This window comes from Prunus mume, linkage group LG8 (assembly GCF_029339155.1).
Source record: "Prunus mume cultivar Tortuosa linkage group LG8, ASM2933915v1, whole genome shotgun sequence".
Classification (NCBI taxonomy): domain Eukaryota; kingdom Viridiplantae; phylum Streptophyta; class Magnoliopsida; order Rosales; family Rosaceae; genus Prunus; species Prunus mume.
Genome location: NC_142705.1, coordinates 8258538 through 8283536, shown reverse-complemented (window position 1 = coordinate 8283536; position 24999 = coordinate 8258538). Strand labels below are relative to the sequence as shown.

Below are 24999 nucleotides of genomic sequence, written 5' to 3'. Positions count from 1 at the left end.
AATGGGGCCCATCAAATTCAACAAATTGACAACACATTTTTGTTACTTAAATCTATATCTGTGTATTAGAATTATATAAAAAAATTCTAAATTTCTATTTGTACATTTCTTACTTTTCATTTTTTAATAATTAATTAATAAAATTATTGTTTTTATTAATGTATGGTGTTTATTGTAATTTCATTAAAATTCAATAAACAATTTAATAAAGATATTGACTTTCATTGCAATTTCTTCTAGTACAGTAAACATTTCATAAACATATTAACTTTAATTTCATAATTTTCATTACAATTTACACATATGGAGGATTAAACCTCCCAAAATATTAAGTCACTAGTAACTAAATATACAATCATTTGGGATCTACTTTCAAAATAACTAATTTCATCCCACTTGAGCTTGGTCTTCAAAAAGGAAATGGCATACTCTAGTACCAATGAAGCAATTATGATCAAAATACCAAACTAACATGTATTTTGGTATTATGAATTTCATAATTCCAAAACACATATATATTGATAAGCATGATGTTAACAAAATGCATAATGGTACTGCATGGTCCACATACCATAATTTGGAATCATATTTTTCAAACTTTGCACACTGGGCCTACATTCCTGCATGAAGTAATCACAAAGAATATATATATATATGTAAAATTAGTACATAGGTGACGAGGGGTAAATTTAATCATACAAACAAGACACAACAACACAGCAATCTTCACACACTTTAAACCTTGACCAAATACACATATGACTAGTCAACTGCTAGTCATGAACAACCACAATCAAGAGAACACACAGAGTATGCCACAAAGTACCTGCAACCCTAGAAGATTACTAGTGACAACCTAGGCACTCAGAAGAACCCGTTAATCTAGGCATCTCCTGTACTAGCAACAACTATGATGAAAGTGTGTGAAATCATCATTATCATGTAAACATCAAACAGCAGATAAAGATGACTAATCAACCACCAAGGACACAAACCCAGAAAAATTATAGATATGCAAAACAGATTTTGTTCACCCAGAAACCCAACATTGGGAAAAACTGGGAGTCATCAACCGACCAGGCACTCTACTAAGTAGAAAAGGATTCTTACAAAGGAAACACAACCAAGCTCAAGAAGCACCTAGATCTATTTAGGAATATGATCAATACCTCCTTTGTGCAATCTTCTTCTCCAACTTAGCAAAACTTGAAGCTCAGTTCTTCATGGCAATGGCAGCTCCTTCCCAGCTCGTTCATCCCATGGCACTAGCTTGCAAGCTCCAACACAAACTGAAACCAATATTTGGATTCAAATGAGAATGACCAATTTCTTCAAGAAACCATACTCTTGAAGAAATCAGTCTTGAATCTGACCTAGATATAAATGAGAGATGATTTAAGTAGCTAGATGCAGATTCGGGTTTCAAAAGCAGTTTTTCAAAAAGAAATCAATTGGAAAAACTCATAGATGAAATATTTGGTTCTCTCTTGAGGAAGAAGAAGAGAAAGAAAGCAAGCCAATCTTTCCAAAACTTCCACCCAAAAGAGACAGCCGCCAAATGAGCAAAATCGTAGCCTTTATAGGCCAAAAAATTCCTTAGGTCAGAAACCCACATGACAGCAGAGAAAGAGAAAGAAGAATAGGACAAAACAGTTTGTTATCCAGCTGGAAATCCTACAGAGCAAGGATGACTAGTCATATGAGAAACGGATGACTAGTCATCATTTTATGAAGACTGTTTAATGTAATGATATGCAATGCAAAATATCTTTGTTAACTTGCTTGAACCTCCATAGAGCATAAATTAGAGAAGAACACCAAGAAAGGTTCTCCTTAATCTAATCTTGAGCTTGATAAATAACAATACACATCCTATTACAAAGTTGTTAAGGGAAACCAAAAGAAAATTACAGAAGTCATACATTAACAATATGTTAACTGTGCATTCTATTACATGGATGCCTCTTTAACAAACAGCACAAGACAACAAATCCTAAAATACAATCAAATTCAGCCTCACCATAGCTTTTGCAGCTGTCTCATTCACAGGTGTTCTATTCTTTCTTAGGTGGCATAGTTCAAACATTTTGCATCTGTCAGGGGAGACACCCCTGTGATTCACCTTCTAAAATCCACCAGGCAGTTCACATATCAAATATTATTTTAAATCATAGCATGAGTACCTAAAAGAAGTTTTTCTTAAACCGTCCACAAAATCACTTGTTCGTGGCCCATTAATTAAAAAATTGAAAGTATACACCAGCTGTTCTATGTTTTTATCATTTATATACTATCAAAACATTATGAGAACTTGCATAAGCAGACATACAATATGATAACATGCTCCACATTAATTGACTAGAAAAACTGTGACACTTACATATTGGTTCCTCACTTGGGCATATGATTTTGTCCCTGTTGTGTGGTGCATCTTGCGCTTCGCACGATTACATTTATTTGTGATCGATCGTTTCTGTATGAACATTTTATACAGCGTCAAACAATTGACCATTTTAAAAAACAAAAACCAAAGACATATTTCATGTTTTACCTGCGCTGGACCAGTCTCCCAATATTGCACCAATAACCTCCACTGTTCTTTGCTAACCTTGTCATCAGTGCAATTCCATCGCTCCTCTGAATTCAAAAAAGGATCATACCAATTCTTTTTTAGATTGGCCTTGTGTTTCTTCCAAAGTTGATTGAGTTTCTACTCAGCCACGGCCGTATTTTGGGTGCCTTTTTTCTCATTTCCGGATCAGACCGATCAATTGTCCTCTGCATTCATATTCAACTATATACATTAACATTTTAGTGGTTTGACATGTATAAGTTAATCAAAGTATTCAATTGAAACACGAAGACCAAAAGTACTGACAATTCACTACTCTTAAAGTTCAAGAAACCTTTTAGCTTCCATTGAAAAGTTACATTCCTGCTCTCATTGCTTATTATACTTTTGTGTCACCTGTTACTTCCTCTTGGTTTTAACCTCATTAATACACATAAATGTATTGTTGCTATGTGACGTAAGTCCTATATGCATGGTGGGTGAGCCTTACATAAAGAGAACATATGACCAGATTATCAAAATAAGTAAAGAAGAAACATACTAATCTGAAATGGAATACCAGATTCATAAAAGCATTGACTAAAGGGCAATCCACTATAACCTAGTGGCTTACCACAACCCTATACGTTACATATCATGATTGGTAGAGCTCAAGATAATTGAGGTTATTGAGTTGTATTCATCTGTAGAATGTATACAAGATGCCTATTAGAATAGATTATAAGAATGAATCATATACAAGATATGAATTATATATATAGATGAACATGTCTTGGATTATAACGAGCAAGGCAACAGAAGCTAGAAGCTGCTTTGATTCGTTTTAGCCAAGGCTTTCCACAAACAAGTGGTGGCAGTGCTTGCCCAACCACTCAACCAATCAATGGGTCAAGATACCAACTGAAATGGTGTTTTCCATCATCCCAGGGGTCAACGTGGCCCTTGATAAAAAGCCTTTACATATTAACACATGTGATACAAACAAATAATAGCAGTAGAATATTGTGTAGACAAAATTATTTATAAACAAATCCAACTCACAAAATACTTTATACCTTGATTCGTTTCCATGCATTGCCTAGTGTTGTTCCATGTTCAAAACGTCGCCAATCTTGTACATCAATTGGAAACAAACCTTGGTCCACAGCCATTAGTCCTTTGCATGCCACGACATGTGATCGGCTGTATACCTTGACAAATATAAGCGCTGCAATCTAGGTGTTAGTGGAAAGTATCTAAGCACTTTAGCTGGGACTTTTCTAGTATCACCATTCTCCTCCACATCTTGTTTTTGGTACCTACTTTGCCCACAATGCTTACAAGAATCATCAAGAATAGATTCTTTCCAGTATAGCATACAATCATTCGGACACGCATCAATTTTTTGGTATGTCAAACCAAGATCCTTATTTAACTGCTTTACATCGTAGAAGCTGTTCGGTAATGTCTCCCCATCTGGAAGAATACTTTTCACCAACTTTAACATGATATCCATTCCCTTATCAGTCGAACTTGACAAGCATTTGGCTTGGTACAGTTTAACAAGAAACTCTAACTTCTTCATCTTCGTTGAACCATGGTACAAGTGTGTGTTTGCATCATTGAGTAAGTCGTAAAACTTTTTTGCATACTCGGCTCTCACATTAGTAGTTTGACCCTCTGTATCAACATGGCGATCATTCGCAGAGCTATCGCTCCCAAAAACATCATACAAGACATTGTGGTTTTCATTAACTGTGAGTTCACACAATTGTTGTTCTTCTACCTCCTCCATGAAGTCATGGTCAGGTAAATGTTCACCATGAAGAACCCAGACTTGATCTTCATAATGTGGATCCATCCCTTCATATAATAAGTGTGCCCAAACAAGATTTGGTTCACGCCAAAACCAATTATAACACTTCTTGCAAGGACATTTGAGCATCCCATCGTGAGATGCAACAAGCAATGAATCATCAATAAATTGTTGCAGACACGTCTTATATTCTTCACCTGCCCTATCTAATTTAACCCAAGATTTATCCATAACAACTGGAAACAATCAAGACAAAAAATTTAATCAAGGCAACCCCATCAAGCAAAAAGTTCATAAATGCAAATTTAATCAAGGCAACCCCACATGGTCAAATACCAATATTAAACAGATAGTATCAAATTTGTCAAGAAGGCAGGGAGGACTCAAATTTGATTATGTAAATATTAACCATTTAAGATCCAAATAATACATGAAAATCAAATTAAGAATCTACAAGCCCTAACAAGTAATTATTAAGATTTTATGATTGAGAAAACAACATACAAAAATAAGGAGGTAGAACCTCATATCGGGGATAGAGGGGCCTTTAGAAATTCAACCACCGCTCTGGAGTAGGAGTAAGAAGATAGTCCTGGAAGAAACCACTTGGGCAAGAACAAACTGTGTTCTTCAAGAGCGCTAGCAATGGAGCTGCCGCTGGGAATGGATTTGATCTCAAATAATCGCAGGGAAGGATGGATGCGAGAAGAAGTTGTATTCTTTATTACCAATTAGAAGCAACTGTGAATTGTAATTTTATTGGAGTGTTTTTATGTTTTGTTGGAAGTATTGGAAAGTTAATTCAAATTGTAATAAATTGTTTTCTTTGAATCTGGATAAATTTGCAATACTTTATTGGTTAACCATTGTAATATTTAATTGTTGTTGTATACGTATTTCTTTTTGTTGTGTTCTATACATATTTAATTGGATTACTACTCTCAAGGAAGATTATTCTCAAATATTATATTCAACAAATTACTGTTCATGTGTCAGTGTCACGCCCCGGACCGGGGGTTTGTGGAAACTCCGCGTCCGGTGCGTGAGAAAATAAAAATAAAGAAAGCCGAAACATTTGGTTTAAAATAAAATTCTCTTATAAAAATAGATCCAAAATCTTACAACTTTACAATAAATAAATAAAACCCTACTACTCTCATCTAATTCAGACTCAATCGATTTAGTCCTCGTCTTGCCCACTATTTCATCTGAAAAGTTAAACAGGATGAGGGATGAGCAACCACAGCTCAGTAGGGACATGGGACCTTACCACAGTAGATTGATATAACTAAATTAAGTGACATGCAATCATGCAACCAAATATCACATTATTAATAATAATGCATGAATGTTCTTCATCTATTCCCGTTAATTCATATAACTGGACAAGCAGACCAGCACGTCCCATACCATGCTTATACCACTTGGTCCCGAATGCCCATTTATATGAACTAACATCCATCTCAATCATCCCGTAATTCCCCTTTTGCTAGTCATCTTGTCTACACCATTGATCTCCAAGCCCAAATCACCCAATCGACAATTATACCGACGATTTCCTAATCTATTGTGCACACGGGCTCGCCTGGACTTGGTCCCTACAATGGTTAGACTCAACTACACAAAAGATCATTCCCATTACCCTCTTTTCCATCATTATTTTCTCAACCCAACAACTCCAACCAATTACTTTGACATGATATAATTATGCCAACATTATTCAAATAGTTCACAATACGTAAATATCCTATATCAAGAACATTATACAATATCACACATAATACAGAGCTGACCTCACAAAATTTAATTAGATCAATCCCCGTAAAGGCCCCCAAGAAACCCCTACCTCGACTCCAAAGCATTGCTCCAATTTAAGAAAATACAAGCTAAGCCCTATATCTCCTCCAAGAATTTCATCATCATCATCATCTCTCTCTCTCTCTCTCTCTCTCTCTCTCTCTCTCTCTCTCTCTCTCTCTCTCTCTCTAATGTACTACTATGCAATGTCCTGTGTTTTCAATAATCAAAGGAAATGACCCCTATTTATACTACAAAAGAGGCGGCAACTAAATGGTTTCCTATTGGCTGGGGTTGCAGAGCTTATAAATTTGGATAACTATTCATTGCAATTGGCGGCAAGACAAAGGATAATGATTCAAATACTTACTAGCCAAGTAAATTTTAGATAACTCTTAAATCTATTGACCAAGCATTTGTTGCCATCTACAAGGAGAAATAGCATCATGTGTTTTCATGCTATGCCATAGATTGACAACAAACCAAGTCTAAAGTACCTAGCTAGTAAGTGGACGTGTCTCAAGCTAACTCTTTTGGCTTTATCAAAATATATATAGGTTATAAACTAAATATGTAACATTATATTTAATTTCCCAATATATATTAAAAAAATACAGGATTTCACAGTCAGTTGGTTTACATTTATTATATTTAAATCAATACTCACCAATTCTTTAAAGTGTGAGATAATTAGTCACAAATAACGGTGACTAGTAACCAAAGTCATTGACCACCCACTCAAATGTCACCAAAACTATTTTGTTGCTATAAAAAGGTGACTAATGCTTTCTTTTTTTGTAGTGTGACCTTTTGTAAGGTTTTGGGTGCCTTGGGTGTCTTGAGAGGTTTGAGTGTGGTGTGATTAAGTAATCTTCACAATATAAGTGTCATCATCTAAACCATTCATTTTTAAAATCACAATTTAAAGATCATATGTGCAAAAACTCAATCAAATTGGAAATCGTTTAGTTATTTGATGAGTTGACAACTTATACCAACACCATGCTCCATCTCCATGGCTAGCTCCATGAACTAGCACAAAATGCTTCTTAAAGGCATCTAGGGTTGGAGATGAGGTGCACATTCTTTTCAAGAAAAAATAAAACGAAATACTCAAAATACTCAGCTCATCACACATGCTCCAATCTTTGCTTGGCATTTGGTATAGTCTTAGTTTTATTGTCATATGTTGGAGTGTGTATCTCTGGCGTCCCCCTTATTATTGTTTTAAAGGCCTAAAGCCGCCTAGGAGTGGCAAGACGGCCTTGAGTTTGTCTTAATCCCACGTCAAGGAATTGATTTTTCTCTTTTTAAGAATGATAGGAATTACGACCTTTATTTATTTTGGAAACATATAAAACCATAACCGCTACAACAACAAAAACCTTCCTACCATGGGCACTGTGCTTGGCCTACTTGTGTGACTAAAGTTCTGACTAGCAAGGAGCAACATAATACACATATAAAAACCAAAGAAAAGCATATTCTTAGAGCTTTAACGTACTCGTCACCACACCACCAGAATTTAGTGCTCATTGCTTGCTTGGGCTAATCAGCTACAGTAGGAGTTTTCCAGCTTCATCCGCATCTCAACCATCACATTTCTACAATCACAGAGGCAAGTTATAAAAGTATTATTACAACATAGAACTTGGAAAGCACAATTTGGTATTACCTCTGCCTATATTGTAGGTGGCATCTCAGGAAGAGAAATTTTGCGATATACATTTTGTGTCCTTTTACAGCCCAAAAACATATCCTCAATCCTCATGTTACAGTCCCGAAACATTCCATATTTTCCGAAGCAGATTCGGGCTCCCCACGACATCTCCATATAACACTTGATATTTGCGAAGCTTTTCGTCTTCTTCCCTATCACTTGAATGATCACGATAGGATCAAAATCCATCCCAATTGAAATTCCAGCATCCTTAAGCATCTTTGTCACATTAACGTCTTCATAAAACTTAAATGCTGAGTTGAAATAGTCTTCAGCAAGCAGATCTGTGTATTTATTTACCATGCTCTTTCCACTGTCTTTCCCAAATTTTTTTATTCTCAGTCAAATCCTTCGTTGTTGGATTTGGCCAGTACTCTTTCATCTTGACAACACAAGTCTCCTACAAAAATTAAGACAGAGGTGTAAAACTGAAAAAATATAAGGCTTATTATCACAAAACGTCCTTAAGGTTTACGAAACTATCAGATTGCATCTTTAATGTTTTTTTTTTGTCATTTGTGGTCCTCAAGGTTAGTATGCATGATCACAAATTGTCCCTGCCGTTAGGTTCCATCAAAAACTTCATTAGTTTGATGACGTGGCATATATGTATATCACAAAACATCCTTGAGGTTCACACACCTATCACAAATGGTCCTTGCAAAATTTTTTAATTTTTAAAATTTAAAATTCATAAAATTTTTGTTTTCTTTTTAAAATTTTAAGAATTATAATTATTATAAAATATATATTAAATTTTAAATACATGTGACACTATATTATTGTAGATGTGGGCTCCATATACATGCCACATCAACAAACTAATGAAGTTTTTAAAAAATAATTTAAAATTCATAAAATTTAAAAATGAAAAAAACTTAAGGTTTAGGGTTCATAAATGGTCCTCAAGATTAAAATCCTTCTATAAATGGTTTTTTCATTTATAAATAATTTTAAAAAGAAACCCAAAATTTTATGAATTTTAAATTAAAAAATAAAAAAAATTTGTAGGGACCATTTGTGATAAGTGTGTAAACCTCATTGATGTTTTGTGATATATATGTATGTCACGTCAACAAACTAACAGAGTTTTTGATGGAACCTAACGGCAGGGATCATTTGTGATTGCACATACTAACCTTGAGGACCATGAGTGACACAAAAAAAAAAAAAATTAAGGATGTAATCTGATAGTTTCGTAAACCGTAGGGACGTTTTGTAATAATAAGCCTTATATATATGCAGGGTAAGATATCAAGAGAGGAGGTTGCTCAGATTTGTGTTCCTGCATTGGAAAGCCCCTATGCATCTCCAAATAATAACATTGTAGCAAGAACTCGGTGGCTACAATTCAATTAACATTGTAAATACCTCTAAAATAGATTTAATATAGAACAAACGGACTAAACGATGAGAGCTAGTTTACTACTAAAGGCACTGGTCTGTAGCCCAAACATCAACATAATACACACATAAAAACCATCATGAAAAAAATGAAAGAATAGAAAAAAGATTGTTAATTATAACTTTAATTAACTTACTCACCACCACCAGACTTTAGTGCTCATTGCTTGGGCTAATCAGCTATAGTAGGAGTCTTACCACCACCATCCTCATCTCTACCATAACATTTCTACAACAAATAGGCAATTTATAAACGTGTGATTACAGCATAGAACTCAGAAAGAACAATTTGTTATTACCTCTGCCTTTATTGTAGATGACATCTCAAGAAGTGAAATTTTGTGATATTCATTTATTGTCCATTTACGTCCCAAAACATATCCTCAGGCGTCACATTACAGTCCCGAAACACTCCATCTTTTTCGAAGCAGATTTGAACTTCCCACAACGTTCCATTATAACACTTTATACTTGCGAATTTTTTAGTCTTTTGTCTTATCACTTGAATGATCATGCTATAATAAAAATCCATCCCAACTGAAACTCCCAGCATCCTCAAACATCCTTGTCACATTAACGTCTCCATAAAACTTGAATGGTAAATTGAAGTAGTCTTTAGCAAGCAGATCAGAGTATTTACCATGGACTTTCCACTGTTTTTTCCAAAGTTTTCTAGTCTCAGTCAAATCCTTCGCTGTTGGATTTAACCAGTACTCTTTCAGCTTGACAAAACAAGCTATTTCCCGCAAAATTTGAGTCATATGTATAAAGCTGAAAAAGAAAACGTTGAACAAAAATCAAAAACAAAAAATAATACCGCAATCTTGCACTGTTCGCCAATGATATCCCCTTGAGCTGGTGAAACTGATCTGCACCGTGGATGCACATTAACATCAAGATTAGGAAGATGCTGGCATATAATGTCTGGAAGACCACCACTCACTAATGTTGTTTCCACGTAGAGCCAAAGTAGTCAAGGAAGACATGTTGAAAACAGCCCCAGGAATAGGCCCTTTCAACATATCCAGCTTGTCTAAATTCCCGATCTTGTTTGCAAGTTCTGAAAAATCGACTATATATATATGTGTGTGTGTGTGTATGTGTTAATTAAACTTATTATTTATGCATATATAATTAAGAGCATGGACTGCAACAAAATGGCGAGGCTCGCATGACAAAAAGATAAGCGAGGCGAATCACATACAAACGCACGGAGGCTCACATACACAAATATACTTAGGTTGTTTATGCATTAAGGCAATGCAACAAATATACCGTTGAAATGGTTGGATCGAGGAATATCTCCTTCAGCATTGTTAAGTTCCATATTTCTTTGGGTACCCTACCTGTTAAATTTGGATTTCAAGTTAAAATACAACTCAATTTACCTTTTCAATTGAGTTCCAAATTTGGGGCATATCGGGATGGAGGCGCGTTGGGGTGGGAGAGAGAGACACATAGAGAGACGGAGAGAGACATAGACAGAGAGAGGGGCGGAGGCAGCCTCAGTTCATATCCGGATTCTCCATTGTCAAGATTCTGATCCAGTGGGGAACAACTACTTCTCCCCGACACAGCCAGCCCCAGCCCCAGCCGGATGCACTCCGCCCCCTCCTCTCTCTATGTCTCTGTCTCTCTCCGTCTTTCTGTGGGGTTGGCAACATAGCATGGAGATGGATATATAGCTTATGCTCTGCAAGTTAAGGTCTTTTTCCATTCGGTTAGACCCATTGGCTGTTGAGTTAGCAAAATTAAGAAGACATTGATGACCAGTATTCGGCTAGCCCCGTTGGCTGTTGGCTAGAGATTCAAGGAAAAGAGTTGTGCAAAATATTTTACTTCTATTTGTTTGGTAAACTACAAATGTGCATCATTAGGAGGAAATTTCTGCAAACTATTTCACTTTTAATTTTTCCCTCAAATAAAAAGGCTCGTCTATGATATCATACAATCTCAACAACAAAAAATAGCATTATTCCCCAAAAAGAAAAGATTATATGAGATTAATAGCACACTGCTATATATATTGATATGGGAGATTCTCCAATAAGTATTTTTTGTTAAGAATTGGTTACATACTTCTAATTTTTGTCATTGGATTGCATTCATTAAATGTGCTGGTAGTCTCTTAGATACAATCCGACCGAAATTAGAAATATGTAACTAATCCTTAACTTAAATACTTATTGGAGACTGTATATATATTGAAATTTATTACACCAACTAATTGGCGATTTTATTTTTCACAATTTTAGTGGGTCAGAAAGACTAGCTAGCATAACTGCATCATCTACAATGATGACAAGCTCCTAGCTATAATTTATCAGGTGCTCACGATGTTTAGGAATATTGATCAGAAATCTCTTGGAGGGTGGAGAAGAATTCCTGCGGTTTGGAGAACATGAGCATATGATCAGAGCCGTTTATCATTTTGACTTCATGTGGAGGATTTTCCTTGATCATCCACCGTTGCACATCCTCCCCAATGGTAAGGTCTTGGTCGCACACGATATATACTCTAGGAACCGACCCATATTTTTCCTTGGTGAGTTTTATTTCCTCATCAAAGAGAGGGAAAAATCTCAGCGATGACAACGCCAGTGCTAAGTCCTGTTGACATCCAAATCAAAAATAAATAAACAAATGAAAGAAAAAAAAAAGGAAACGTTACGTAGAAGCTTAACCAATTGGAAAATTGAACCTAGATGGATGTAGACTAGACTCCTCCACATGCATAAAATGGCCATAATTACTATAGCACCCTTAATTTTAATAGGGTTGTTTTTAACTGTCAATGATTTCTAAATTTATACATGAGTTTCACTTTGATTTTCGAATAGAAGAAAAAATTTATGAAATTTGACTAAATGACTAAATTATTGGAAAGCGTGGGATAGAGGGAGGACGACAGAAACTCAAAACCGAGTTGGAATACCAAAATGAAATTCGGATATAAATTTAGGAACCATTGGAGTAAATAACTCATTTTAAAATTTAGATTTAGATTTATTTTAATTACTTAAAATGTTGAATAATTGACATTTTCCAGTTTATATAATAGTATAGATATATCTCAAATAATTTCTCGCATTTTTTCCTCAAGATTTACCTCTGGTGGCGACAGCTGGTAAAACACTGAAGTCATACGTTGGGGACCAAAAATTGCCGATGTTGGAGGGTTGTTGAGTCCTTTATCAAATCTATATTGAGAGTCCATAAATTCTGATCTACTACTAACCTGTTACAAATTATAATTAGTAAATCCATACATTTTTAAGGATACGTATATAGAAAAAATAATCAACAAAGTTGCTCCCCATTTTGTATCCGAGTTCGAATCTCCCTCTCCGTAATAGAATATCTCCCCACTTTGCACCGAGTTCGAATTTCCCTCCCAATAATTTAGATTAAATTACAATAGAATATCGTTTTATACATAACTATACCTCTTCAAATATGGTCAAGTAACTGATAGTAGGGCCAGGCATCAACGCGGTGGCAAATACAGCCGCAGAAATTTTCTCAGGGAACCGCTCCATGGCAATAGATATGCATGCCCCGCCCATGCTATGGCCCACCAAGATAACCCTCTCATTTGGCGGAAGAGACTCTATGAATTCAATCAACGGTTCAACATAGTCCGCGAAGCAATGGACTTGATTTATCTGTTTTGGGTTGTCTCCAGATGCTGCTAGGTCTAGAGCTGTAACATTGTAACCTGCAGAGGTCAGCAGAGCTGACAACTTGTACCAACACCATGCTCCATGGCCAGCTCCATGAACCAGCACAAAATGCTTCTTTTGGGCTTCTGGGTTTGGAGATGGAGAACACATTCTTAGTGAGCAAAGAGAATAAAAGGAAATGCACAAAATGCTTAACGTAGTGAAGGTTTTATATAATTTTTAATCTATCACATCATCATAAGTACTTTTAAGACTTGGTCTAGTTTAGTGAGATAAAAGCCATTGATATCTACAAAATGCCGTGAGCAGCTGTGTCGTTGGTTTGTCATCTTGGAGTGGAACTCTATGTCCCTGCTTTGTTTTAAACGTTTATAGCCGCATAGCATCCTTTCTTTTCCTGAAGCCGGCCTTGAGGTATTCTCTTCTATAAAGAATATTATAGGAATTTGGTTTCTTTTCTTTCAACTCCATACTGTTGAATTATGTTGAGCTTGAATGGATGGAATTAACTGATTTTATTTGATAGAACTTTATCCAAATTATATATACTGCATCACAATCTGTACGTACAATGATGAGAATTAGCTCCTAGCTGCTTATCAGGTGCACCATCATGAGCGTACTCAGTAACCTTGTGGAGGTGGGAGAAGAGCTCCGTCGTTTTGGAGAACATGAGCATATGATCAGAACCATTTATCACTTTCTCTTCATGCGGAGGATTTTCCTTGATAATATTTTATCACAAGGGAGAAACCCTACGGGCAAGTACATGATGCTTGTCCAGTGTTTTTTTAAAAAAAATTATTAAGAATATATTTTATCAAAAGGGAGAAACTATTATCTTATGCACTAAAAGAAAAATCAATTGTTGAATATATTTTATCCAGTATTGCTAACCGGTCACCAAATTTGTTCACCGAATGTTAATATTCCAATGTGAGCTTATTTTGAACCACATTTTTCTAACGAAATATTTATGTGCATATGCAAAATTTAGTAAACAGATTAATTGGCGATTCCTATAAAGTTGTTGTTGCCATCATGCCAAGTAACATGGAAAAAGAAACCGGAAGTTTATATTTTGGAATGAGAAGAATGTTTGAGATAATAAGGAAGACTTGGGGTACATCAATATCATTATAGTTTTCTTTGACACCTGAGATTAGGTAAAGTCCTTTTCTATCCGTCTCTGGCAAACATGAACATGTGATCAGAACCATTTATCACTTTGACTTCATCTGTGGTGGATTTAACTATGCTACGAATTAGTTTTCTTCGCCTATCCTTGTTGAGGAAAAAAATTGGAAATTCTATACATAGAATCTAAATTACCTTAACTACAAAGCTTGTTCTTCTATTCCTTCACTGCTCAATGTAACAACGTTCATCCACAAAGTGCATTCACTTCTTAAAAATCTCCATACATGGCCTCAAAGAGTCATGAGGATCTCAAAGCACTCTTTCCAGCATTGTCTGACTGTGGCCCAGTTGCCTGACTCAAAGAAACTCAAAGAGTTTTCGTCGGGACTTGGCCTCATTGGTTGGCAACATCTCATTTTATCACTTCAACTCAAAGGAATAAATGATGCTCTGCAAAAATCTGTGCTAATAAGTTCATTCTTTTAGAAGTTTATTTCTCTTCCTCAAAACAGAGTTCCTGAAATCTTGTTAAGCTGCAAGCAAAGAGCAACCAGTTTAGTTTGAATAAGTCGTGATCACGAGGAACGAATGAAACTAAAAGTGAAAGAAAGAAGTTGACTGTAGTAAATTCAAAATAAAATCAAACCCTATAGTAAGAGCAATCACTAGTTTACTGGGAAGCATAATGAAACTCATTTCAAAGAGACGTACCGGTTCAGAAGAACATTAGGATCGTAGGGAAACAGATTCTTTTGGTGTAGACCTTCAATAGAAATTTTAAGTGAAAGTAAGCACTCTTTGGCTTCTTTGAAATACTGTCCTCCATTTTGGGTGTGCTTGCAGCCATTTTCATTTTCTTCATCAGGTTCATCATCAAGAAATGTAAGATGATTTTTTGTTGGTGCAAGAGAATCCTCTCCCCAGGAACTCGAGCCACCCAATGAATCTTTTCTTTTCTCGCAAAATGATTGATTTCTAGCTTGCCCACCCACTAGAAATTCCACAAATAAGCTCCATGAATCACACACTTTACGGAAGCACCTAAAAGAGAATGCATTAAGGACGGCAAGAAGCAAATGAAAGATACAAAGAGTTGCAATTAAAAACAACTGTCTGGGGTCAACCAAATTGATTCTTGTTTTGCTAATTAGTTAAGAAGTCATGTAAAAGCAGAGGGTTAATGTTTTATAGTTTAGTCACCGAGGTCAACACCAGAAAAATGCAGCCCACCACGGTTTAGATTTCATAAGTTAAGAGAAGGTGTAGAAAGAGAAAAGACCTTAAAAAATCTTCTGCACAACTGATTCCGGTATCTTTTGAAATAAGGTAATCAAGAAGCACCTGATGGTCATAGCTCAACTGCAAAATGGGAAGAAAAAAGAAAGTGCACAATGTCAGTGATTCTTTTTTATTCTGCAATACCATATACTTCAAATTAACAACTAGGAGGCATGCCGAAGTGGAAATGCAGATATGTAAATGTCCAAGAGTGAGCATCTTGCCTCTAATAGGAAAATATGGAACAAGAGTACAGGATTGAAAATATCTGAGACACGGAAAAGTAAATTGCCATTCGAATCCTCCAATGCAACCTTTTCCTTTTCATCCCTATATAAACCCAAAAATCTTGTTAAAAGGAATCCATGACGATAACTTTTAAAACAATGGAAAACTAGGATATTAATTCCTTACTGTTCTGCACAAGGTACACAAAGCATATGCAAGAGCACTTTGAATAATACATCATCCTACAGTTCAAAAACAAGCCAAGAAATGAGGACATGAGTCTAAAAAACTGCAATTTTAGTACGTGAAATTGTTGAATAATATGATGCATTCAGATAGACAAAACAAAATATGGATACAATTTTTCTTTTTTTGGGTCTGGATGAATAGATTGCCTATTTTGCTTATATCACGTTGCATATAAACATAGACAAAAAAACTCCTAGTTTCAAAGATAAAGAAGACATACCTCTTTGATATACAGTTGGATGAAGGATTTGGCAAAGTCAACACATTCTACAAAATACATTTCATGGTCCACTGTCATATTAGCTGGAAGATGCCCTTGAAGCCAGTTATAAAGCTCCAAGAGACCTTTCTTTCTTAGACAGTAACATTAGGCTTCTAGTACTAGAAAGAAATCAATAAAGCAGAAAGGCATTGGTGAGCAATGCCAATGCGCCTCCCTCCACTAACCGACCTCTCCCTGCATGCGTGTTGACGACTAATTTATAAATCTCTCAACCAAGACCACCAGGAATTATAAATCTCTCATTCCCTCTTCATTTGCCTCCCAATTCTCACTCTATCAACAACAGAAACATAATTTTCTATCTCTTCCTTTCACTCCACACGAAACAAACCCTCATTTCTTATGCCTCCTTATTTTATGTCACCTTTCCTCCTTCTCACACAATATATACATGTCACCTTTGCTCCTTCGCACCAGCAAGCTTCGTCTGTCTTCATTTGGAAAAAGAAGGACATGCCAAGGCGCCAGATCCGCCGAGGCCGCCTAAGCGCCGCCTAGATCCCAGCCGCCTAAGCGCGGCCTATTATAACTCCTGGTGTCGGTGTCCTCTGCCTAGCCCTTGGCGATATCTCGAACCCGCTCAAAACACAGGCAGGCTTGCTCTGCCCTAGGCGTTCATAGTGATGAGTTGAGTCCGATCGCGAGAATATTTTTAAAAACCAAGTATAGTGGACGGCTATATTATTAAAAAATTAAGAAAATACCGAGTGAAGCGCCACAATCAGTTTTTAAAAATTAGGTAAAAACTGGTATAGCCGTGTGGCTGTACTCTTTTTAAAATAAAATTAGGAAAAAACCTAATATAGCCGCATGGAAGTACCATTTTTAAAATAAATTTTGAAAAAAGGAGTATAGCCGGTCGGCTATACTATTTTTGGAAAAATATAAACCACCATTCTAACCTTTCTAAGAAGAATGGATTCATCTTCATAGGAATCTTTGGATCTACCATGACAGGACCCGCCCGAATTTCCGAACAGGCGGATCCGTCTTAGTGCCGACATCATCTTGACACAGGGCCCTTTAACCAAGACATCTTACCAAAATTTTGGCGTCTCCCAGTAAAATGCCCAAACCAAACAATAAACAACCTGCAAAATTTACATCAATATACAACCCAACTGCCAGCATGCTTTTACAAACTACAATCCAACACAAAATGGCCTCACCCTCAAGTAGTAGCCTAACATGGGCAATAACAGAGCATCTACAGAATTTGTTTACAACAAGCAGGGGAGTAGAAAGAATTTATCAGACCCTATTAGCAGCGACGACAAGTTGGGCTCGTGACTTGCTCGAATGCCTTGAGGGAGCAACTCTCACGGCGGAGGCGCAAAAGCAGAAAGATGTGAGTGGACAGAAATAAAGTTTCACTTTAAAACAACATAGTAACCCCACCATGTAAAAATAATGCTCTAGCATGCAGTTTCACATTTCAGAAACCAAAACTCAAACACAAAAATCCCAAAGTCCAAAACATCTCCACATCTCAATCTCACAACTCATTTCCCAAAATATATGCAACTCTCAACAACCCGTAAATACCTATATATATAAATATATATATATATATAGCTAGGACTCTAGTATAGTATATATATACTCCTCTCCATACTAATGTACCGGGGAGACAATCCAACTGGGGGATTGTTAGGGTGATGCGCGAGGATTCGAACACTAACCGCGCGTCCGGGATGAGTAGTCCAGCGGGGCGGAACTCCATAGCTCACCGCCGGCCTGCCAGCGACACGTGTAGCTCACAAATCTCATATCAAGTCCTACGCGCGCAGACAGTATCATCACCCCACCGGCACTGCCAACGACGTGTGTGATGATACTCAAGCAATGTACATACTCTCCCCATCGCCAGAAGCGCCAGCGTGCCGTATGGAAAGTGTCTCACACGCACACTGCGCCAGCGCCATGTGTGAGACCCGTAATCTCATGGCCTTCCCACCCCACCGGCACTGCCAACGACGTGTGTGGGAAGCCTAGTAACTAGGGAATGGTACTCACCTACCATACTCATACATCTCACAACCATCCATCAAACTCCTATCTTTCCACAATCTCACCACAACAACCTCTCATACCCTATACATAGACAATATAGATAGCCATCCCAAAATCCATATCAACATAATCATCGTACTCAAATATATATGTCTATACTCAAAATATATAGCCAAGATATATAAACATATTCAAATCCATCAGCCAAAGGCTTATTAAATCAAAGTCACATCATTTAAAGTGTATGCACCAAACTTTCATAATTAAAAACCATGCATATGCTTAAAACAAAGTCCACTAAGTAATCCCAAGCAACCAAGCAACCTATTCCAAGATACAAATCCTGATTAACAGCACGTACTTCCAAAACGGTTCACTAAAGGAAAAACTTAAATCCCCAAGTTCCCGGTGCGCTCACGTCCAAAGGAACATCCTAAGGTCCGGTTACACGATTGGAATTCGCTTCCCAATCGCACGGTGATCGCGATTTCCCTAAACTTCACATTATTGAATCGGAACATCCGGGGCTCCGATTCATGATCCGCGAATTCCTACAGGTTTCTAAGAGTTCCTAGATCAACATACTTCAATTTGGAAACGATCCAACGGTCAGAACTTATCGAACCCGGATAACGCACAATATGCGAAATCCGTTCGATAGTCAAGCGATATCCAAATTGAGATCCGCGATGTCCTACGCACTCGTGACAGCCTAAGGATCTCAACAGGATGAAAAACAACTTCACCCACCTTGCCCACGCGCCGCCACCGCGGCGCGGCCATGGGTGTGTAGAGAAGTTTCCGGCGACGGAAAATCTCCACACCAACGCTCACCCTTCTAATCCTAGATACTACTCGAAGAAAGGAGCAACTTTTTCAACTACGGCTACGTCCAATTCGGACGGCAAGTGGCCGGAATTTCAAAATTGAAATCCGGCCAAAACCTAGATTTCCAATTCGATTCCAAACTTCAAATTCGATCTAATCCTAACCCAAAATCAGCTAGAACACGTAAAAAGGAGAAGAAACCTCACCTTACCCGTCGGAAATGGTGGTGGAGGAGAGAGATCGGCGGTGGAAGTTCGGTCGATTCCCACGATTCTGCATTTTCCTGCGAGTCAGGGTTTCGAGCTGTCTTGGCGGGAAGAGAGAGGGGAAAGCTGCGGACCGGTCTCGTCGGACGGGGTGGTGAGGTGGCGGTGTGTGGTGGTTTCCGATCGGTGAGCGTGGAAGGAAAAATCGCAAGGAGAAGAGGAAGGCGGGAGGAAGAGAAAGTGAGGGTAAATGTGAAAATCTGATTTTACCCCAAACGACTTGAAATAATTACAGTTACGCCGAACAAGTTTTGATCGCCAAAATTAAATCTCCGATTGGGCCTCCGTCTACGGTTTCGTCTCAGTACCACCTACGCAACCACACCACTCACGGTCCCAAAATCTTCCCGGATAAGAAAGTGACCAAAATCACCCTTAACCCAGGAGTAATTTAATATTTTCCCTTAATTAAATTAAATAGGAAAATAAACGGAGTCGGGGTGTTACATACCATATGAACCACGTTTGGCTACGATTTTTTCTCTTATTGTTCCTTCTTTTTGTGTAAAATTTTAATTTTATAACTATTGTGCACGAATTATAATAATTTGAGAAAATTTTGATAAATCACATTAACATGTAACATGTGGATATGTACACAAGCAATAAAATAACTTCACAAGTGAGTCAGCGAATTACTAAAGTATTTTCATGATCACAAATTTATTGATTCAATTTAGCACTCCGGACATAAATTTGTTTTCGTAAGGCTCCATTAACTTAATATTTTAAACGTATAGCCGCACGGCTATACCTTTGAAATATCATAATCTGAATTTCTCTTTTTTAATTACTTTATTTAGTAGTTATGTTTTAATTATTATTTACTTAGTGAATAATTAGTATCTAAGTATTTTATTAAAGAAAAAAATTAAAAAACCAATTACTATTTATTGAGTAATATATTTATGAAGTTAATTAAAATATTTAATACTAATTATTCACAAAATAAATAATGATTAAAACATAATTACTAATGAAAGTAATTAAATAAGGCTAAGATTTTATTGAATTACTAAAAAGAAAATTTAAAATAAAAATGTACTGACCTAAAGATACTAAGTTTATACTTATTATTTAAAAAAACCTCTTGTGAACTTTAAGTCTATCTCGGTGCAATTTTGCGGATTAGACCTCTGCGACATTTAGTCGGCATAGAAACTTTCCTCGGGAAAGGTCTAATCCGGCAAATAGTTGCGGCATAGACCTGACATGACCGCCCGAAATTTGCCCCAAACCGGCGGACCCATTTGATGCCGACATCACCATGATGCGGGCCCATTTATTAAAACCGAGACATCCTACCAAAAATTTTGAGTCTCTGTAAAATACTCAAACCCAACAACATTCAACCTGCATAATTTACATAATATAAATCCCAACTGCCAGCATGCTTTCAACATACAATAATCCAAAGTAAAGTGGCCTCCGGCCTCAAGTAACAACCTAACATGGGCGATGTGAGCATCTAACAGAATTTGTTTACAACAAACAGTTGAGTAAAAGGAATTTACACAAGTCCTATTTACGGATGGAATGATTTGAGCTCGCGACTGCTTGAACGCTTCCAATAGCAACTCTGCCTGGGGGGAGCAAAACAAAAATATGTGAGTGGACAAAAATAAAGTTTGCATTTTAAAACAACATAATAACCCCACCGTGTAAAAATAATGCTCTAGCATGCAGTTTCACAATTCATAAACCAAATACTCAAACACATAATCCCAAAGTCCAATAACTCTCAAAATCTCAAATCACAACTCCATTCCCAAAAGTATGCAACTCTCGCCAACCCATACATATATACATATATATATAACTATAATATAACATATACTTCTCTCCATCCTAATGTACCGGGGAAACAATCCAACCGGGGGATTGTTTGGCTGGTGCGCCTGGATTTCCACGCACTAACCGGCGTCTAGGGATGAGTAGTCCAACCGGGGGACGGAACTCCATAGCTCACACACCGGCACTGCCAACGACACGTGTAGCTCACATATCTCATAACAAGTCCTACGTGTGACGGTATCATCACCCCACCACGCCAACGGCGTGTGTGATAATACTAAGCAATATACATACTCTTCCCATGCGCCGGTCTGCCAGCGACATGTATGGGAAGTGTCTCACACGCTTTGTGTGTGGGAAGCCTAGTAACTAGGGAATGGTACTCACCTAACATACTCATACATCTCACAACCATCCCTCAAACACATATCTTTCCACAATCTCACCACAACAACTCCTCATACTCTATACATAGGCAATATAGATAGACATCCCAAAATCCATATAAACATATTCATCATACTCAAATATATCCATACCCAAAATATATATATGCCAATACGTATAAGAATATCCAAATCCATCAACCAAATACTTATTAAATCACATTTACCATTTAAAAACATATGCACAAATCTTTTATCAATAAAATCATGCGCATGCTTAAAACAAAGTCCACTCACAGGTAATACCAAGCTGCCCGGCCCCAAGAGGGTCCTGCCTACTCGTATGATCAACCGAAGTACCTATTTCGAGATACGAACCCTTGATTAATATCACGCACTTCAAAATGGAAATTCACAAAAGGAAATACTTAAATCCCCAAGTTCCCGATTAAACGCTTTACGTCCAAAGGAATATCCTAAGGTCGATTCTGAGTTTGGGAATCGCTTTACATCGATCGCGATTTCCCTAAACTTCAAATTATTGAATCGGAACATCCGGGGCTCCGATTCACGATCCGCGAATTCCTATAGGTTTCTAAGAGTACCTAGATCAACATTCTTTAATTTTGGAAATGATCCTACGGTTAGAACCTATCGAACCTGGATAACGCACAATATGCGAAATCCGTTCGATAGTCAGCGACATCCAAATTGAGATCTGAATCCTATGCACTCGTGACAACCTAAGGATCTCATCGATAAAAAGCAACTTCACCAGCCTTGCCCACGTGCCACCACGCGTGCGGCAGCGTGGGTGTGTAGAGAAATTTCGCGGAAAATCTCCACCGCTCACCCTTCCTACCCTAGCTTCTTCTTAAGGTCAGGGATCACTTTCTTCAACTACCACAAGGTCCAATTCGTGGGGAAGGCTGGCCAGAATTTCAAATTGAAAACCGGACAAAACCTAACTTCCAAAATCAATTTCCAAACTTCAAAATCGTTCTAATCTAACCCCATAAACAGCTAGAGCACGTAAAAGGAGAAGAAACCTCACCTAGTTCACGGAAATGGGCGGCGGAGGCGGCGGTGCGATAGCGCGAAAACCTCGATTTGAACCAATCAATATCGTGGCGGTTCGAGCTTTCCGATCGGGATAACAGGTGGGTTTTGATCGGGACTTCTGCAGTCGAGCGGGACCGGTCTCGAGGCGGTCGTGGACTATGGCGGCGGCGCGGTGGTTTCCGTTCCGTTTGCGAGCTGTCGTGCTGCGCCGCGAGAGGAGGGAGAGAGAGAGAGAAGAAAGAAAGTGAGGGGTAGAAGTGAAAAATCTGATTTTACCCCAAACTCTTTTCAAATTAATACGGTTTCACCACCAAGCCTATTTTGATCGCCAAAACTTCATTAAATCTCTTATTCAAGCCTACCGCCTGCTCATTCGCCTCAAGTAACCTCAAACCAAAAACCTTCGTAACCAAACCACTCGTGGTGGTCGTGGTCCCAAAATCTTCCCGGATAAGAAAATAACCAAAATTACCCTTAACCCAAGAGTAAATTCATAATTTCTCTTAATTTAATTAAAAAAGAAATAATTTGGAGTCGGGGTGTTACACCTTTGGTCTTCTTGCTATTTATTTATTTTTTAAAATATAAAATTAGTTTCCTTACTTTTATGTTTTGCCCAACTTCTTTAATTTCATATATATATATATATATGTCATTAAGTAATATCTTTGCCTTTTTTAATTACTTCAATTAGTAATTATATTATTATTCGAATATAGATGCTCTGTTATACTGTTTAAATATTCGAATATATTTAGGAAATATGACAAAGGGCACCTAAAAAGATAAGCAACGTCATTATATCACTTCTCATATGTAACACCCCGACTCCAATTATTTCCTATTTTAATTAAATTAAGAGAAAATATTAATTTACTCTTGGGTTAAGGGTAATTTTGGTCAATTTCTTATCCGGGAAGATTTTGGGACCACGAGTAGTTTGTAATATTAGAGTAGTAAACGAGTTTACGGCTTGGATCGCGGTGAGAAGATCGGAGGTGTCGTTATTTAACGGTTGCTCGGCGGGCAACTTTATTTTGAAGTAATTATTATCAGTCAATTGGTAAAATCAGAATTTTAATACTCACTCTCTCTCTCTCCTCACTCTCCAGCATATACACTCTCTCTCTCTCTCTCTTCTTCTCTTTCTCGTTTCTCTCTCTACTCTCTTTCTCTTCTCGATCTCTCCTTCCTTGGAACGGAGCGCGACTGCACGGTTGACGTGACGTGTCGTCTCTCGCCTCGAGTCCCGATCGATCAACAACAACATTTTCACGCCAAAACCTCGAATCGGCCGGCGTCGGGCGGTAGTTCAAACCGTTTTTCAGGCCGGTCCGTTGCGTCACAGTCTCCTCGTCTCCGTCCACGTGAACTAGGTGAGGGTTTCTTCTCCTTTTTTACGTGTTTCTCTAGTTGATTTTGGGGTAGGTTTGGATCGATTTTGAAGTTTGGAAGTTGATTTTGAAACCTAGGTTTTGGCCGGTTTTCAATGTGAAATTCCGGCCACTACCCGCCTCTGAATTGGACGTTATCGTAGTTGAAAAAGATGCTCCATCTGCCGTAGTATCTAGGATTGGAAGGGTGGTTCGTGATTTGGAGATTTTCCATCGGTGGAAATTTCTCTACACACCCGCCTGCGCCGCGTGTGGCGGCGCGTGGGCAAGGCTGGTAAAGTTGATTTTTATCTTGATGAGATCCTTAGGTTGTCACGAGTGCGTAGGATTTTGCGGATCTCAATTTGGATATCGTTTGACTATCGAACGGATTTCGCATATTGTGCGTTATCCGGGTTCGATAAGTTCTAACCGTTGGATCGTTTCCGAACTGAAGTATGTTGATCTAGGTACTCTTAGAAACCTATAGGAATTCGCGGATCGTGAATCGGAGTCGGATGTTCCGATTCAATAATTTGAAGTTTAGGGAAATCGCGATAATCGTACGATCGAAGCGATTCCCAAACCTGTAACAGGACCTTAGGATATTCCTTTGGACGTAAGCGCACCGGGAACTTGGGGATTTAAGTATTTCCTTTTGTGAATTTCCATTTTGAAGTGCGTGATATTAATCAAAGGGTTCGTATCTCGAAATAGGTACTTCGGTCGACCATTCAGTGACCGCGCAGCAGCGTGACCTCTCGGTCTGAGGGCAAGCTGGGATTATTATGTGAGTGGACTTTGTTTTTAGCATATGCATGGTTTTATTGATAAAAGACATGTGCATATATTTTAAATGGTGATTTTGATTTAATAATTATTGGGTTGATGGATTTGAATATTCTTATACGTATTAATATATTTTGAGTATGGATATATATATTTGAGTATGATGAATATGTTGATATGGATTTTGGGATGACTATCTATATTGTCTATGTATAGAGTATGAGAGGTTGTTGTGGTGAGATTGTGGAAAGATACGAGTTTGAGGATGGTTGTGAGATGTATGGTATGTTAGGTGAGTACCATTCCCTAGTTACTAAGGCGTCCCACACCGCGTCGTTG

The 24999-nt window shown here is 37.6% G+C and overlaps 2 protein-coding genes and 1 long non-coding RNA gene across 6 annotated transcripts; all 3 read right to left on the bottom strand.

The window, feature by feature from the left end:
- Nucleotides 1–245: 245 nt before the first annotated feature.
- Nucleotides 246–5110, bottom strand: LOC103339987 (uncharacterized). Of its 3 annotated transcripts, XR_016122435.1 has the most exons (8): nucleotides 4872–5110; nucleotides 3628–4603; nucleotides 2552–2778; nucleotides 2381–2473; nucleotides 2021–2125; nucleotides 1170–1289; nucleotides 572–620; nucleotides 246–430 (listed from the first exon to the last, which is right to left on the bottom strand). It is a non-coding gene; the product is annotated as an uncharacterized LOC103339987 (long non-coding RNA). The 3 variants fall into 3 exon arrangements; XR_514702.3 differs by lacking the exons at nucleotides 246–430; nucleotides 572–620; nucleotides 1170–1289 and having other exon boundaries at nucleotides 1837–2125; nucleotides 4872–5109; XR_016122434.1 differs by lacking the exons at nucleotides 246–430; nucleotides 572–620; nucleotides 1170–1289 and having other exon boundaries at nucleotides 1837–2125; nucleotides 4891–5109.
- Nucleotides 5111–11529: 6419 nt separating this feature from the next.
- LOC103340240 (methyl jasmonate esterase 1) lies at nucleotides 11530–23133 on the bottom strand. Of its 2 annotated transcripts, XM_089042886.1 has the most exons (5): nucleotides 23120–23133; nucleotides 17974–18059; nucleotides 12735–13096; nucleotides 12398–12526; nucleotides 11530–11898 (listed from the first exon to the last, which is right to left on the bottom strand). In XM_089042886.1, exons 1-5 carry the CDS (start codon nucleotides 23131–23133, stop codon nucleotides 11629–11631), a joined length of 861 nt encoding a protein of 286 aa, XP_088899012.1. In that variant the 3' UTR covers nucleotides 11530–11628. The 2 variants fall into 2 exon arrangements, with proteins under 2 accessions (XP_088899012.1, XP_088899013.1); XM_089042887.1 differs by lacking the exons at nucleotides 17974–18059; nucleotides 23120–23133 and having other exon boundaries at nucleotides 12735–13155.
- LOC148914647 (uncharacterized) lies at nucleotides 14804–16164 on the bottom strand. The gene is made up of 5 exons (XM_089042629.1): nucleotides 16087–16164; nucleotides 15804–15859; nucleotides 15614–15719; nucleotides 15391–15470; nucleotides 14804–15152 (listed from the first exon to the last, which is right to left on the bottom strand). Exons 1-5 carry the CDS (start codon nucleotides 16162–16164, stop codon nucleotides 14804–14806), a joined length of 669 nt encoding a protein of 222 aa, XP_088898755.1.
- Nucleotides 23134–24999: the final 1866 nt, after the last annotated feature.